The sequence below is a fragment of the Rutilus rutilus genome (genome assembly GCF_951802725.1).
Source record: "Rutilus rutilus genome assembly, chromosome: 17".
In the NCBI taxonomy this organism is placed as follows: domain Eukaryota; kingdom Metazoa; phylum Chordata; class Actinopteri; order Cypriniformes; family Leuciscidae; genus Rutilus; species Rutilus rutilus.
Window position 1 is genome coordinate 36,667,148 of NC_140230.1, and position 15,000 is coordinate 36,682,147.

General features: G+C 38.2%; 1 protein-coding gene across 1 annotated transcript in view; it reads left to right on the forward strand.

Moving 5' to 3' along the window:
• The window catches only part of csmd3a (CUB and Sushi multiple domains 3a), a 317,979-nt gene that overhangs the window by 259,883 nt on the left and 43,096 nt on the right, over positions 1-15,000 (forward strand). The window contains exons 56-58 of the mRNA XM_084386048.1: positions 4,613-4,795; positions 8,421-8,597; positions 12,948-13,127. Coding sequence (XP_084242174.1) covers positions 4,613-4,795; positions 8,421-8,597; positions 12,948-13,127 — 540 coding nt within the window. The remainder of the gene's footprint in view (positions 1-4,612; positions 4,796-8,420; positions 8,598-12,947; positions 13,128-15,000) is intronic.

Here is a 15,000-nt window from a genome sequence, read left to right on the forward strand (position 1 = left end):
AAAATGATAATAATCACATATGTTTCTTGATCATCAAATCATCATATTAGAATGATTCCTGAAGGGTCATGTGACACTGAAGACTGGAGTAATGATGCTGAACATTCAGCTTTGATCACAGGAATAAATTACACTTTACTGTATATTCACATAGAAAACAAATGATCAAATAAATGCAGCCTTGGTGAGCAGAAGAGACTTCTTTTAAAAACATAAAAAATCAGTATTTTTGTCTTTTTTCCCAATAAACATCTAAACATTCCTAAAACAAGTAAAGGTTGCACTTTATTGTGATGGTCCAGTTTAGATGTTCTACTATAAGTAACTTTGCATTAGAGTATTAGTCGACTGTTTGGGTTATTAGAATAAGTTCACATGTAATTGCAAAGTTACTTCTAGTCAGTAGAATGTCTACATAAATAAATAAATAAATAAATTGTTACCCAAATAAATATGTTTTGTCATTGTTTTTACTTTTCTATTGGCTGTCAGAGTTCATATCTCTACCTAATCATACAAGTAAGGTGAGCAAAAAGATTGTGTACACTGTAAAAAATAATCTGTTAAATTCACGGTAAAGAAACGTCAGGTGTGGTGGTGGTGAATCTACCGTAAAAAAAAAAAATATGGTTGCAACATTTTAGGTTTATTTTAGACTTAACTTAAATTTACAGTAAAAAAAACACATATTTAATTATCTGATATAATGTTAATGTACCGATCTATTGAAGTACTAATATCTGTTTTGTATCATTGTAATACACTGACAACCACCAATCACAGCGGTGATGAGAGTCACATGATCAATCAAAGCTTTTCCACAAGATGAGAAAGTTAATATTAATATACAGAATCTGCACAGTGTCATTCATACACACACTGAACACCATCATGGTGACACACATGCCATTTTAAAAAAGCAATAAACATTAATTTAACAACATTAAATGTAACATAAAACCCTAATGTACATAACTGATTAGAAAAAACTAAGAAAAACTATGTAGAAACAGTATATATGTATATATACACACACATATATACATATATAACATTAAAAATACATCAAATTTGAAGTGCCACGTAGGGAATTGTGGGAATGGGGAATGTCAGTGTACGTTTTTTCACTGTAAATTATACAACGACGTTCTACTGTAAAAAAAAAAAAAAAAAGTACATTTAACGGTATTTTACTGTAAAATTACATTAAATGTATCTATCACAGTTATTCACCGTATATAGTACGGAAACTTTCTGTCAACTAATTAACCGTTTTTCACTAGCATTTTTACGGTCTTTTACCATTAAAATCACGATCATATTTTACAGTGTAAGCTCAGTCCAAGAGTATTTTCATGCACAGAAAGTTCATCTTCTGAGGCTGCGTTATGATTGACAGCTCGGGGAACAGAGCGAGTGTTTCCACTGAGATCCTGAACTGCTCTTTATCCAGCAGCAAATGAAGCCAATTCCACTCGTATTTATAATGTCTGTAATACATCTGTAATGCTGAGGCTGAGGCAGAGGGATCCATTTGCAAGACTTTATTAACACGGGTAGGCAGACATAAACTGAGAACAGCAGTAATCAAAGGGACAATCCAGTACTCAAGGTCAGACACAGGCAGAGGTCGGGGCGGGCAGCAAAGGTTCACAGAGTCCAGAGTCCAGGCAAAGATCAAGGTTCAGAAACACACGGCAAGTAGGAGAGTATGCTTGGTAATGTCCGCAGAGCAAAACAAGACTTCGCACAGAACAACGGAAGACACAGTCCAGATAAAGGGGAAGATGATGATGAACAGGTGACGGTGATAATGGTGATCAGAGAAGGCAGGGATGGAAGGTGCTAATGACGGAGGGAGTGCTGGGAAGTGCTTATATTCAGGAGAGAGGGAGCGAGTGAAACCAGAGGGTGGCGTGAGTGAGCGTTCCGTGACAACATCAGTCAGCTGGTCTGTCCAAATGTAATATGATTTCGACTTTCTTCAGTCCATTTAATCCCAACGGTCACATCTGTGATCAACATTTACTTCTGAGTTTGAGTTTTGAAGGGTGAGAAAAGAGATGTGGACTTCAAATGAAATGTCTAGATTTCATGTGGATGTTTTGACATGGCTGGTGGGAATAGTCATATTTAATTCTAGTTCATTCATTTCTGGTACGTACTGGAGAGGTAATATTATTGAAAAATATATGTAGTTGTTGTAGAGATGTTTATTGGAAAAATGTATATTTTTTAATGTTTTTGTCTCTTCTGCTCACCAAGGCTGCATTTATCTGATCAAAAATACAGTACAAATTGATAAATATTTTTACATTGTAAAATATCTGCTTTCTATGTGAATATATAGTAAAGTGTAATTTATTCCTGTGATCAAAGCTGAATGTTCAGCATCATTACTCCAGTCTTCAGTGTCACATGATCCTTCACAAATCACTCTAATATGATGATTTGATGCTCAAGAAACATTTATGATTATTAATATCAATGTTGTGTAATTTTTTAGTTTAGAACTGAACATTCAGAAGAACAGCATTTATTTAAAATAAATCTTTTGCGTTAAATGTAAAAGTCTCTACTGTCACGTTTGATCTGTTTAATGTGTCTTTGCTCAATAAAATATTAATTTCTGTAAAAAACAATACAGACATTTTACAAAACATTTTTGTCAATTTTTGGGCTTTTCACTAAAAATATTGAAGCATATATATATATATACGCATATGCATATACAGTGGTGGTCAAAATTAATGGCACCCCTGGTAAATATGATCAAAAATGGCTGTAAAAAATAAATCTGCATTGTTTATCCTTTTGATCTTTCATTCAAAAAATTCACAACAATCTCACCTTTCATTGAAGTAAAAGAACTGAAAGTGGGGGGTAAATCACATTATAAAATAAATGTTTTTCTCCAAAACACGTCGGCCACAATTATTGGCACCCTGTTATTAAATACTTTTTGCAATCTCCTTTTGACAAGATACCAGCTCTGAGTCTTCTTCTATAATGCCTGATGAGTTTGGAGAACACCTGACGAGAGATCAGAGACCATTCCTCCATACAGAATCTCTCCAGATCCTTCAGATTCACAAGTTCATGTTGGTGCTTCTCCTCTTCAGTTCAGCCCACTCATCAGGTCAGGGGACTGGGACGGTCAGGGCAGAAGCTTCATTCTGTGCTCAGTGACCCATTTTTGTGTTGATTTTGATGTTTGTTTTGGACCGTTGTCCTGATGGAAGACCCAACCACGGCCCATTATAAGATTTCTAGCAGAGGCCGTCAGGTTTAGATTTTTTATCTGTTGGTATTTGCTAGAATCCATAATACCATGTATCTGAACAAGATGTCCAGGACCTCCAGCAAATAAATAGGCCACAACATATAAGATCCAGCAGTGTATTTAACCGTAGGCATGGGGGACTCTTCATCCCTGTTTGCACCGAACACATCTGCTGGGTTTGCTGCTAAAAAGCCCTTTTTTTGTTTCATCTGACCACAGAATCCAGTCCCTTTTGAAGATCCAGTCGTGTCTGACCACTGAATATGCTGGAGGTTATTTCTGGAGGAGCGAGGAGGATTTTTCCTGAAACCCTCCCAAACAACATGTGGGGATGTAGGGGTTGTTTGATCATTTTTGTTTAGGCTTTCTGACCCCAAGACTCCAGTAATCTCTGCAATTCTCCATCTGTGATCCTTGAAGAGTCTTTGGCCACTCAAACTTTCCTCCTCACCGTCCATTAAGATAATATAGACACACGTCCTCTTCCTGGCAGATTCGTAACATCTTTAGTTGATTATAACTTCTTAATTATTGCCCTGATGGTCAAAATGGGGATTTTCAATTTTTTTGATATTTTTTTACAGCCACTTTCTATTTTGTGAAGCTCAACAATCTTTTGCTGCACATCAGAACTATATTCTGTGGTTTTACTCATTGTGATGTGATGATTAAGGGAATCTGTCCTTTGTGTATTCGTCATATTTAAACCCTGTGAAACAAGAAGTCATAGCTGGACAGTTTCATGGTGTGCTAAATAAAGGTAAATATTAATGGGAATATACTTCAGAGATATTTTTCTCATAAAAAATTCTAGGGGTGCCAATAATTGTGGCCGACGTGTTTTGGAGAAAAACATTTATTTCATGTGATTTACCCCCAATTTCAATTCTTTTACTTCAATGAAAGGTTCGATTTTTGCGTATTTTTTGAAGGAAAGATCAAAAGGATAAACGATGCAGATTTAGTTTTTACAGCCATTTTTTATCATATTTATCAGGGGTGCCATTAATTCTGACCACCACTGTATATTATTAATACAGTCAAATCAATATTGCATATCTGTGTATTTTATTTATTTATTTATGTATTTATTTATTCAGGGAGTATCCATGTATATTGTACAGTCAGAATGAGCCAGTTGTTTGTGGTTTATGATGTTGTAATAATATCTGCCGGTTCAGACATGGGTTTCACACACTTCCAGAGAGACTCACTGTCCCTGTTTTCCCCCAGAAGAGACATGCAGTTTGTTTCTCTCCTTGCAGAAAAAAGCATGTTCTCTGTTATCTGGTCAAATGCGGTTTGCAGACGAGTGTTTCTGTTCCTCAGGTGATAAGAGAGGCGGCTGTGGGGATCCGGGAACGCCGGCTCACGCCATGCGAGAGGAGGGAAGCTTCCAGCAACACGCTAAAGTGCGCTTCACCTGCTCCACGGGACACACACTCTACGGCTCGGCCGAGCGCATCTGCTTCCCCAACGCCACGTGGTCGGGCCGGCAGCCCACCTGCAAACGTGAGTCAGAGGCGGCGTTACACGTGCATGTGTTTTTATTTGGAGGATTTTAGCAGTTTAATGCGACTGGATTATTGACAGGTCAGTTTAATGCGACTGGATGATTGACAGGTCAGTTTAATGCAACTGAGAGCAACTGTTAAAGACACAATTGTATGACATGATCGTATGTCCCAAAGTTTTTCATCACAAAAAGAGAACATACTTTTAGGGCGTAGTACATAAGTAGGTGAACTGAGATGCAACAAATGTGTGCTATAGACTGTAAATAAATATTGGCGTAGTGTTTCTGAAGGGCATTTCTGAAGCCCAAAGCCCACCTGCAAACATGAGTCAATAATGCATCCCTGCGTCTATCCTAAACAGTGTGTGAGATTAGAATAAGTGCGTCCCAAAGCATAGTATGTTGAAAAGAGTGTGCCCGATGGTCTACTATTTCCGGTGGATTTTCAAAGTGTGGATCCTTGCTCATTATAACGGCTAATATTACCCACAATCCACTGCGCTTTGGAGGAGGAACTACAAACACAAGTAAAAAATGTTAAAAAACTACAAAACATGGCAGATGTGTGCAACCGATGGTAAATCCACCTGTCACTCAAGTGGCCACGCCCTTAATTATGCAGAACTTTAAGGCTTAATATAATTTAAACGGATGAGTTATAAAAAAAAAAACACAGTCTCACAGTCGTCATGAAGGGCAACATTAGCTATATAGACCAAAACCACTTTTTGCACCAGGCTGTAAACATGTGTTTTTCTGCCGTAAAGTTGGGCATTTTAACATGGGGGTTTATGGGATTGACTCTCTTCTGCAGCCGGCCTCTAGTGCCCAGTGGATGAACTGCAGGTTAATCACTTCAGTGTTCACTCAAAAAAATAAACTGTTGAACGAACTTAATTAAATTAAGGAAAGCCTCTCCACATGATGAAATGGAGAGTGAATGAAATGATTTGTTGTAATCTTGTTGTATGAACTTAAAATCATTTAGTCATGACTACTAAAAAAGAAAGTGTAATTTCCTACTAGATAAAGTTTTGCCATGCCTAAGAGAGAACATTTTGTCAGGATAACTATACGTTTAATTTTTGTCCTGCCAATAAATTTGCCATCATTATAATTTTAGCTAACTTGACTCTACAGTTTCTTCCAGTGAAATACTTGCGTTCATTTAAATTAAAACCACTTTTTACATAGTATCAAAAAAATATGACTTATGTAGGTCCAAGTGTGAGGATTAATGCATATATAGTGAATACTGAATGCCTGAACACAGTCGCCACTCTTCTGCATAATGGTAACCACAGAATTAAAAACACATTACAGAAAGTCCTCGCATAACTGAACATTAAACACTAACATTAACTAACAACGTCTTTCCATTTACTGAAAAACACATAAAATAACACTTTAATCCCTGAATTCACCCTCCTAATGCAGTCCCTTGCAAAGCATGCTGGGAACTACAGATCCTCTGCCCAGTTAGTTGTCAACAAAAATGATCACACAAATTAATTAAGTAAACTTCAGTTTTAAACATAGCCGTAATTTGCGGACGCTTTAATCTATCGCGTAACGCCGTTGCGGAGACTGTCTATTCGTTCCGGTGAAATCACAAAACAAACGCGTCCCTGCTTAATATACAACCACTAATGAACACATCCGTGTTTGATGTGGGAAAAAAACGATACGAGTGCAGATTAAAACCCGAAAAGCTCTGACACGCTGAAACGTTCTGCCACTTTACCATGAATTCACGTGAAGATTAACAATATTAGTAGATCTCATTAAACGACAAATTAAACCCAATGTACTTGATTTCACACACACACACACTCACACACACACACACACACACACACCTGTCCCACCCACTTTTTAAAACAAAGTTACGCCACTGGTTTTAAATATCTTACGTTGACTGAACACAATTAAATTAAGTTAAAATCTTGTTACTTGAGCTTATTTTGATGAATTAAACTGAACAAGAGGCAAACATGTATTTTTTGAGTGTTGGTTTCGAGAGAGACGGGAAGACTGACAGTGATACGCATCAGGCGAGCCGGTGTCACGGTGTCCTGTAATCCCTGCTAAACACAACCTTGCACCGGAGCAAATGGCAGGAGTGTATTCTCTCCGCATTGTCCGTGTCGTCCCGAGGGTGACGGGTTATTGCTGGGCCATAAAACAGATTGTTAGCGTTCAGGTCCCAGGAGGCGGAAACTTCTCAAGCTTGAATGTTTTTGCTGCGCAGCTCTGGTCAAACAGCTTGTCTTGCATTAAATCCCATCATGCCACACTGTGATTTTCCAGGCTGAACAAACACCAACATCTCTCCGTGATTTAACCCACTCGACCCATTGACCAAAACTCAAGGAAATCTATTAGACACATTCTGGGCTCGAATAATCAATGCAGGATAATCTAATTGACTTAAAGTGGCTGAGCTTGAGTGATTATTTTAGTATCATTTATGTTATTTATTAAAAAGGACCTATTCTGCATGAAAGAAGTTTCCAAAGTCCCTCCAGCAGGAGTTCTTCTCTATATCAGAGTCAGTGTTCCTGAACTCCTGAAACGCCTCCAGTGTAGTCTTGAGTTTCTCCCGGGAACGAACACGTCACAATATTCCTCATTATAATAATTAATGCGCAGAATAAAGGGGCGGGGCCTGGTTGAGTTAGTTAGTAGTGTGTTAAACTGGCGGTTATGGTAAGGGGCGGGACATTTCCCAAACACAATCTAGTCTAAGCGCTCGACCAATCACAACACACTGATCCAGCCGACCAATCAGAGCACAGTGTGCTTTTCAGAAGGAGGGGCTTCATAGAGACAGGAAGTAAACAGAGCGTTACTGACAGACTGGGAAGAGAGGAGCCGCAACAATGGAGAATATGAGGAAATAATCAACATTCAAGCAGGAAAACCTGTTCTAGTAGAGACCAAAAAGTACCTCAACTTACACTTATTTTATTTCTTATAAACTTATATTATTTCAGTTATTCGCCTTGGCCACATTTTGTTTTTCATCTAATATTTTCAAGTTTTTCATCTAATATTTATGTTTGATTTTATGTCAGCTTTATTTTTTAATTACCAAAAGTGATTTTTAATAGTTTTAGTTTTAGTTAACTGGCCCAAGGCAAATTCTCAGAATGTCTGCAATGCCATTTTATGCAAATACTTCCTTTTAATCACAAGCATATTCATTTTCATGGAAGAAAAGACTCGAGTGATTCTCTACTAATGCTAATCAAGTATTCATTACTTCAACGAACTCATTGTTTCTGCCTTAAATTATTACATTGTTTAAATTAATACATTTTTAGCTAACTGTGACTTTGTATATGTACATTTCTGAAATACATAACTTAGACAGTTTCCTCTGATAACAGATCACTGTAAATTGTAATGTGGACCCCCCCCCCCGCCTGACATTGATTGGTCGAACAGGAAGCCCCGCCCCCTGATGCTCTGCGTTCACATGCATTTTAAAAGTTCCATTTCCGTCAGAACAAAGCGGAATTGTAATGCATTTTCTGTGAAGCTGCTTCGAAACGATGTGTATTGTGAAAGCGTTATACAAATAAATGTGAACTGAAGTGAATCTTTTCCATCCAACAGCTGTTCAGTGTGGGAATCCTGGGACTCCGGCTAACGGGCAGATCTTGCGTGTTCATGGCACTAGTTTCTCTCACTCCATCATCTACTCGTGTGTGGAAGGATACCGTCTCTCCGGTTCTCCATCTCGGCAGTGCCTGGCCAACGGGACCTGGTCTGGCGCCGAGCCCAACTGCACCCGTAAGAGTTCAAATCCTCCTTAATCTGTTCTTTTTTCTGTGTTTCTTCACTCTAAAAAACACTGGGTTGTTTTCAACGCAAGAGCTGGGTAAATGTAGGACAGAACACATGTTGGGTTCATTTTACCCAGCAAATTGGGTTGTGTATTTAACCCAGCATAGTTGATTCTTACAATAATACTCGCTAATTATTTTTTTACTTCATATATGAATTAATGTCTACTGATTAACTTAAAGGTACAATATGTAAGACTGTGTCTGGGTTACACAAAAACTACCCAAACACTGGGTTGTTACGTCTGACTCAGGATCTGGGTTACACAAAAACTACCCAAATACTGGGTTGTTACGTCTGACTCAGGATCTTTGTAACACAAAAACTACTCAAACACTGGGTTGTTACGTCTGACTCAGGATCTTTGTAACACAAAAACTAACCAAACACTGGGTTGTTACGTCTGACTCAGGATCTTTGTAACACAAAAACTACCAAAACACTGGGTTGTTACGTCTGACCCAGGATCTGGGTAACACAAAAACTAACCAAACACTGGGTTGTTACGTCTGACCCAGGATCTGGGTAACACAAAAACTACCAAAACACTGGGTTGTTACGTCTGACCCAGGATCTGGGTAACACAAAAACTAACCAAACACTGGGTTGTTACGTCTGACTCAGGATCTGGGTAACACAAAAACTACCCAAACACTGGGTTGTTACGTCTGACCCAGGATCTGGGTAACACAAAAACTACCCAAACACTGGGTTGTTACGTCTGACTCAGAATCTGGGTAACACAAAAACTACTCAAACACTGGGTTGTTACGTCTGACCCAGGATCTGGGTTACACAAACACTACCCAAACACTGGGTTGTTATGTCTGACCCAGGATCTGGGTTACACAAACACTACTCAAACACTGGGTTGTTACGTCTGACCCAGGATCTGGGTTACACAAAAACAACTCAAACACTGGGTTGTTACGTCTGACTCAGGATCTTTGTAACACAAAAACTAACCAAACACTGGGTTGTTACGTCTGACTCAGGATCTGGGTTACACAAAAACTACCCAAACACTGGGTTGTTACGTCTGACCCAGGATCTGGGTAACACAAAAACTACCCAAACACTGGGTTGTTACGTCTGACTCAGGATCTGGGTAACACAAAAACTACTCAAACTCTGGGTTGTTACGTCTGACCCAGGATCTGGGTTACACAAACACTACTCAAACACTGGGTTGTTACGTCTGACCCAGGATCTTTGTTACACAAAACCTACTCAAACACTGGGTTGTTATGTCTGACCCAGGATCTGGGTTACACAAAAACTACTCAAACACTGGGTTGTTACGTCTGACCCAGGATCTTTGTTACACAAAAACTACTCAAACACTGGGTTGTTATGTCTGACCCAGGATCTTTGTTACACAAAAACTACTCAAACACTGGGTTGTTATGTCTGACCCAGGATCTTTGTTACACAAAAACTACTCAAACACAGGGTTGTTACGTCTGACCCAGGATCTGGGTTACACAAAAACTACTCAAACACTGGGTTGTTACATCTGACCCAGGATCTTTGTTACACAAAAACTACTCAAACACTGGGTTGTTATGTCTGACCCAGGATCTTTGTTACACAAAAACTACTCAAACACTGGGTTGTTACGTCTGACCCAGGATCTGGGTTACACAAAAACTACTCAAACACTGGGTTGTTACATCTGACCCAGGATCTTTGTTACACAAAAACTACTCAAACACTGGGTTGTTATGTCTGACCCAGGATCTTTGTTACACAAAAACTACTCAAACACTGGGTTGTTATGTCTGACCCAGGATCTTTGTTACACAAAAACTACTCAAACACTGGGTTGTTATGTCTGACCCAGGATCTTTGTTACACAAAAACTACTCAAACACTGGGTTGTTACGTCTGACCCAGGATCTGGGTAACACAAAAACTACTCAAACACTGGGTTGTTATGTCTGACCCAGGATCTGGGTAACACAAAAACTACTCAAACACTGGGTTGTTATGTCTGACCCAGGATCTGGGTAACACAAAAACTACTCAAACACTGGGTTGTTATGTCTGACCCAGGATCTGAGTAACACAATAACTACCCAAACACTGAAAAAAGAACCCCCAAAAATGTCCCAAAAGGCTCACCCCAGGATTTGGATAGAAACAAGCTGTCCATTTGTAATTAGCCAAACGGAGTGATGTTGCTGCTCAGACCTCAGGAGAAATCTCATTAATGCAGCCAGATTTATTAGCGTCGCTGTATAAGTAATAGCAGGATGAGCTGACAGGCAGAATCAATCTCTCACTGACGTGTAATGGGAGATTGATGTCGGGCAGTGGAGAATAATGAGCGGGGGAGTGCAGGAATTACTCAGCGCTCGGATGGGATGCTCTGTGTTGATCTGACATGATAAACTGTGGATGTTAAAGGTGAAGTCAGTGTTTCAGAATGGCACAAATGATCAATGTTTTCAGACACGCCCCCCGCCTGACATTGATTGGTCCAACAGGAAGCCCCGCCCCTGATGCTCTGCGTTCACATGCATTTTAAAAGTTCCATTTCAGTCAGAACAAAGTGAGAATCTGTCATTTTAAAATGTCATTTAATCGTTGACGTTATACCAGTTTGACATTAATCAAATGGGTGCAGATTTCTGCACTCAAAAACATCAGTTTAACTGTTTTATCAGGGTTAACTACTACAACTGATACTAAAACCATTAAAAAAAATTAATTACTTAAAATACATTAAGCGTTTACTGAAATAAAAAACTGAAACTTATTTTATTCAGCATTATTAATTTAACTAAAACTAAAACTGGAAAAAAAATGTATAGACACCATTAAAAAACTATTAAAAATGACATAAACACAACAAATTACTAAAACTTTAATTATGAATGAAAATTAAATGGAAAATGGAAAATCTAAAAGTAAAAACAATAAAACATTTCATATAAAAACTATAATAGTATTTCAGTGATAAAATAACACTGATATTTGCATCTGTTTGATTTGATTTTTATATTTTTCAAATAAATCTGTTCATTGTGAAAACAATTAAATGTATTTAGTTAAAAAGTTTGAACGTGGTTCAAATATGACTAGATGTGGAACAAGTAATATTCAATTAGTTGAAATGTATGAGATTGAAAGAAATTGGATTTGTTGATGATAAATATATAAGCCTGGTTATTGTGTATTAAAAATGCATTTGGTTTATTAGTGCTATTACAGAAATCTGATCTGTTTCATTTAAAAATGTGAATCACATTAAGTTCATTAGTTTACTCTGTTAAAACTGTGTAATCAGAATTTTATATGTGATTCACATTCATAAATATTAAATTTAGGCCTTTTTTAAATAGATTATCCAGTCATGTCAGCTTTATCTCTATAGCGCTTCATGTTTCAAAGCACCTTCACAGTAATAAACAGGATATTAACATAATTAATGATGCAGACTTCATCAAATATGATGTACATATTAATGCATGTTCCTGGTCTTATTTATACACGATTCATCTGTGAATGTTATTTATATTTTGAAAATGTTATATGGTTGCTAGGGTGTTTTAGGGTGTTTCTGCGTCGTGACTTACTCAAGTCCATCATATTCTGCTCTTTAGATGTGGATCGAGAAACTACTTCATTTTAAACTACCATTTGGGAAATATTATTACAACTTAAAATATCTGTTCTCTATGTGAATATACAGTAAAGTGTAATTTATTCCTGTGATCAAAGCTGATGTTCAGCATCATTACTCCAGTCTTCAGTGTCACATGATCCTTCAGAAATCACTCTAATATGAGGATTTGATGATCAAGAAACATTTATGATTATTATCAGTGTTGAAAACACTTGGAAACCGTGATATATTTTATTTCTCAGGAATCTTTGATTAAAAAAATAAAGTTTAAGAGAACTTTCACTTTTGATCAATTTAATGCATCCTTGCTTTTTTTTTTTTAAATCGCACTGACCCGAAAGCTTTGAACAGTGTGTGTGATCACGAGCAATAGTTCGAGATTGTGTTATGACCTGTAACTGATTGTTTACTGCTGAATATTATTGCTGAGAGGTAATGCTGCATGAACGAGTCCTATTATAATATTTTGACATTACGATGAGGAAATGTGGCGTTTTCCAGCGGTAGCGTTATATTATCAGAGCCGTAACACCACAACAATTATTACTGTAGTTATATTTCCCCTGGAGACAGTTTCATGATGATGTGTGTGTACAGTGGTGTGTGATGTTGTGTGTGTACAGTGGTGTCTCAGTTTCATGATGTTGTGTGTGTGTGTGTAACAGTGATCAGCTGTGGGGATCCAGGCGTTCCCGCCAGCGGTCTGAGGTTGGGCGAGGACTTCACCGTTGGACAGAACGTGTCGTACTCCTGCCAGCCCGGGTTCGTGATGGAGAACGGGAGTGTGTTTATCCGGACCTGCACCCTCAACGGCACCTGGAGCGCCACGTTACCCTCATGCCGAGGTACAGCTTATCTTCCTCGACTCACTCACTGAGGGTTTCTGCTGGATTGCCCAGCGTCCAGGGCCACACACACACACACACACTCACACAGATGTTGCTCTGACGATGCCAAAAAGCCTTGGGTTGGAAACGGGCTGCTGTTTCTGAAGGAAGACATCAGAGATGATAAGACAGGGTTTCCGCGGGGTCTTAAAAAGTCTCAAATTCGGAACTTTAAATTTAAAGCCTTAAAAAGTCTTAAAAACGGCCAGATTTTCATCCTAGGTCTTAAATTTCATTTAGTCAGGTCTAAAAAAGTGTTTACCCTCGTTCATTTCCAGAAACGCTGGCCGCAGAAAGTTATTACAAAGTAGCCAAACAGTCTGGAGTTGTAGCCTACGCAGCGGAGCCCTAGAGCAGGGGTCTCCCACCCGCCGCTCGCCTGATCTGAGCTAGCTCACCAGAGGCCGTTCACATATCGCGGCTTTTGTGCGCTCAAGTTTGTTCAAATGTAGGTGCGCATGAAGCTTTACCAGGCGCAACGAGATGAAAAAAATCTAAACTTTTCAGAATGCCGCAAACGCACCGCAGGTCATGTGACAGGAACCAACCAATCACCCCTGTCCATAACAACACTGAGAGCTCAGTCAACATGAAGGACGGGGGTGCACACAAACACTACTAATAAATATAAGCTAATGTGTAAATGTCAGTAATTTATCTTTTTTGACCCATTCTTTTTATAACAAATTATTTAAAGGCTGAAATATGAGGTTTATCTTTGTGTAAAAGCTTTTTTGTCAAAGCTTTATTTGAACTTGTACAGGTTAGTAGATAACATGCTGCAAGACACTCTTTTAAAATCTGGCCATCACTTTTAATGGTATTTTAATGTTCACGTGAACAAAAAGTGCATATTGATGCTAATCAATTTGTTATTTCCTTTTTTTCCACATAAAACCTGTTGAATTGACTTCATTCTGTAGTATTAGTACTTTCTGAACAGGATTTAATCATCTTTAAACATCTCATCATTTCCTCTCTAGTTATGATCAACTAAAATCAACAATAATTGTGTTTTTACAGTATAATATGCAAAAGTACAATTTTCTATAAAAAAAATATCTACCTTTCTCTCTCTCTCACACACACACACACACACACACATCAGATAATCCTAGATGGATAGATAGATAATGATCCCGAGGTTACTATCTATCTAACTTAGATAATGCGTCGTGTAGGTCTTAAACTTCAATCTCTATGGTCTTAAAATGTCTTAAAAAGGTCTTAAATTTGACTTATTGAAACCTGCAGAAACCCTGTAAGAGTTTCACCAAGAACCATGTCAGAACAGAGAGAGAGAGAGAGAGCGAGAGAGAGAGAGAGCGAGAGAGAGTGAGTGAGAGAGAGAGAGAGAGAGAGAGAGACGGAGAGAGAGAGAGAGAGAGAGAGTGAGAGTGAGAGAGAGAGAGAGAGAGAGAGAGAGAGAGAGAGTGAGAGATAGAGAGTGAGTGAGTGAGTGAGTGAGTGAGTGAGTGTGAGAGAGAGAGAGAGAGAGAGAGAGAGAGAGAGAGAGAGAGAGAGAGAGAGAAACACATGCAAAAACAAGAGAGAGCCAACAAAATATTAATATCTGATTATGCTTTTTGTTTTTTTATGCAGTTTTTGTTCATATTAAAATGAAACCTGTTGCCGTTGTCGATCATTTTGTCAGATAAATACCTTCACCAAGTTCAGCGTCTTGTTCTTTCCTCATATTTAAATTTTTTTAAATGTAAAATATTTTCCAATACTTTTATGGTTTAATCAAACTTGTTGGGCCATTAAAAACAAATATCACTTTTGGCCACGGCTAGGGTTGGGAATTGTAAGAAATTTTTCGGTTCTGGTT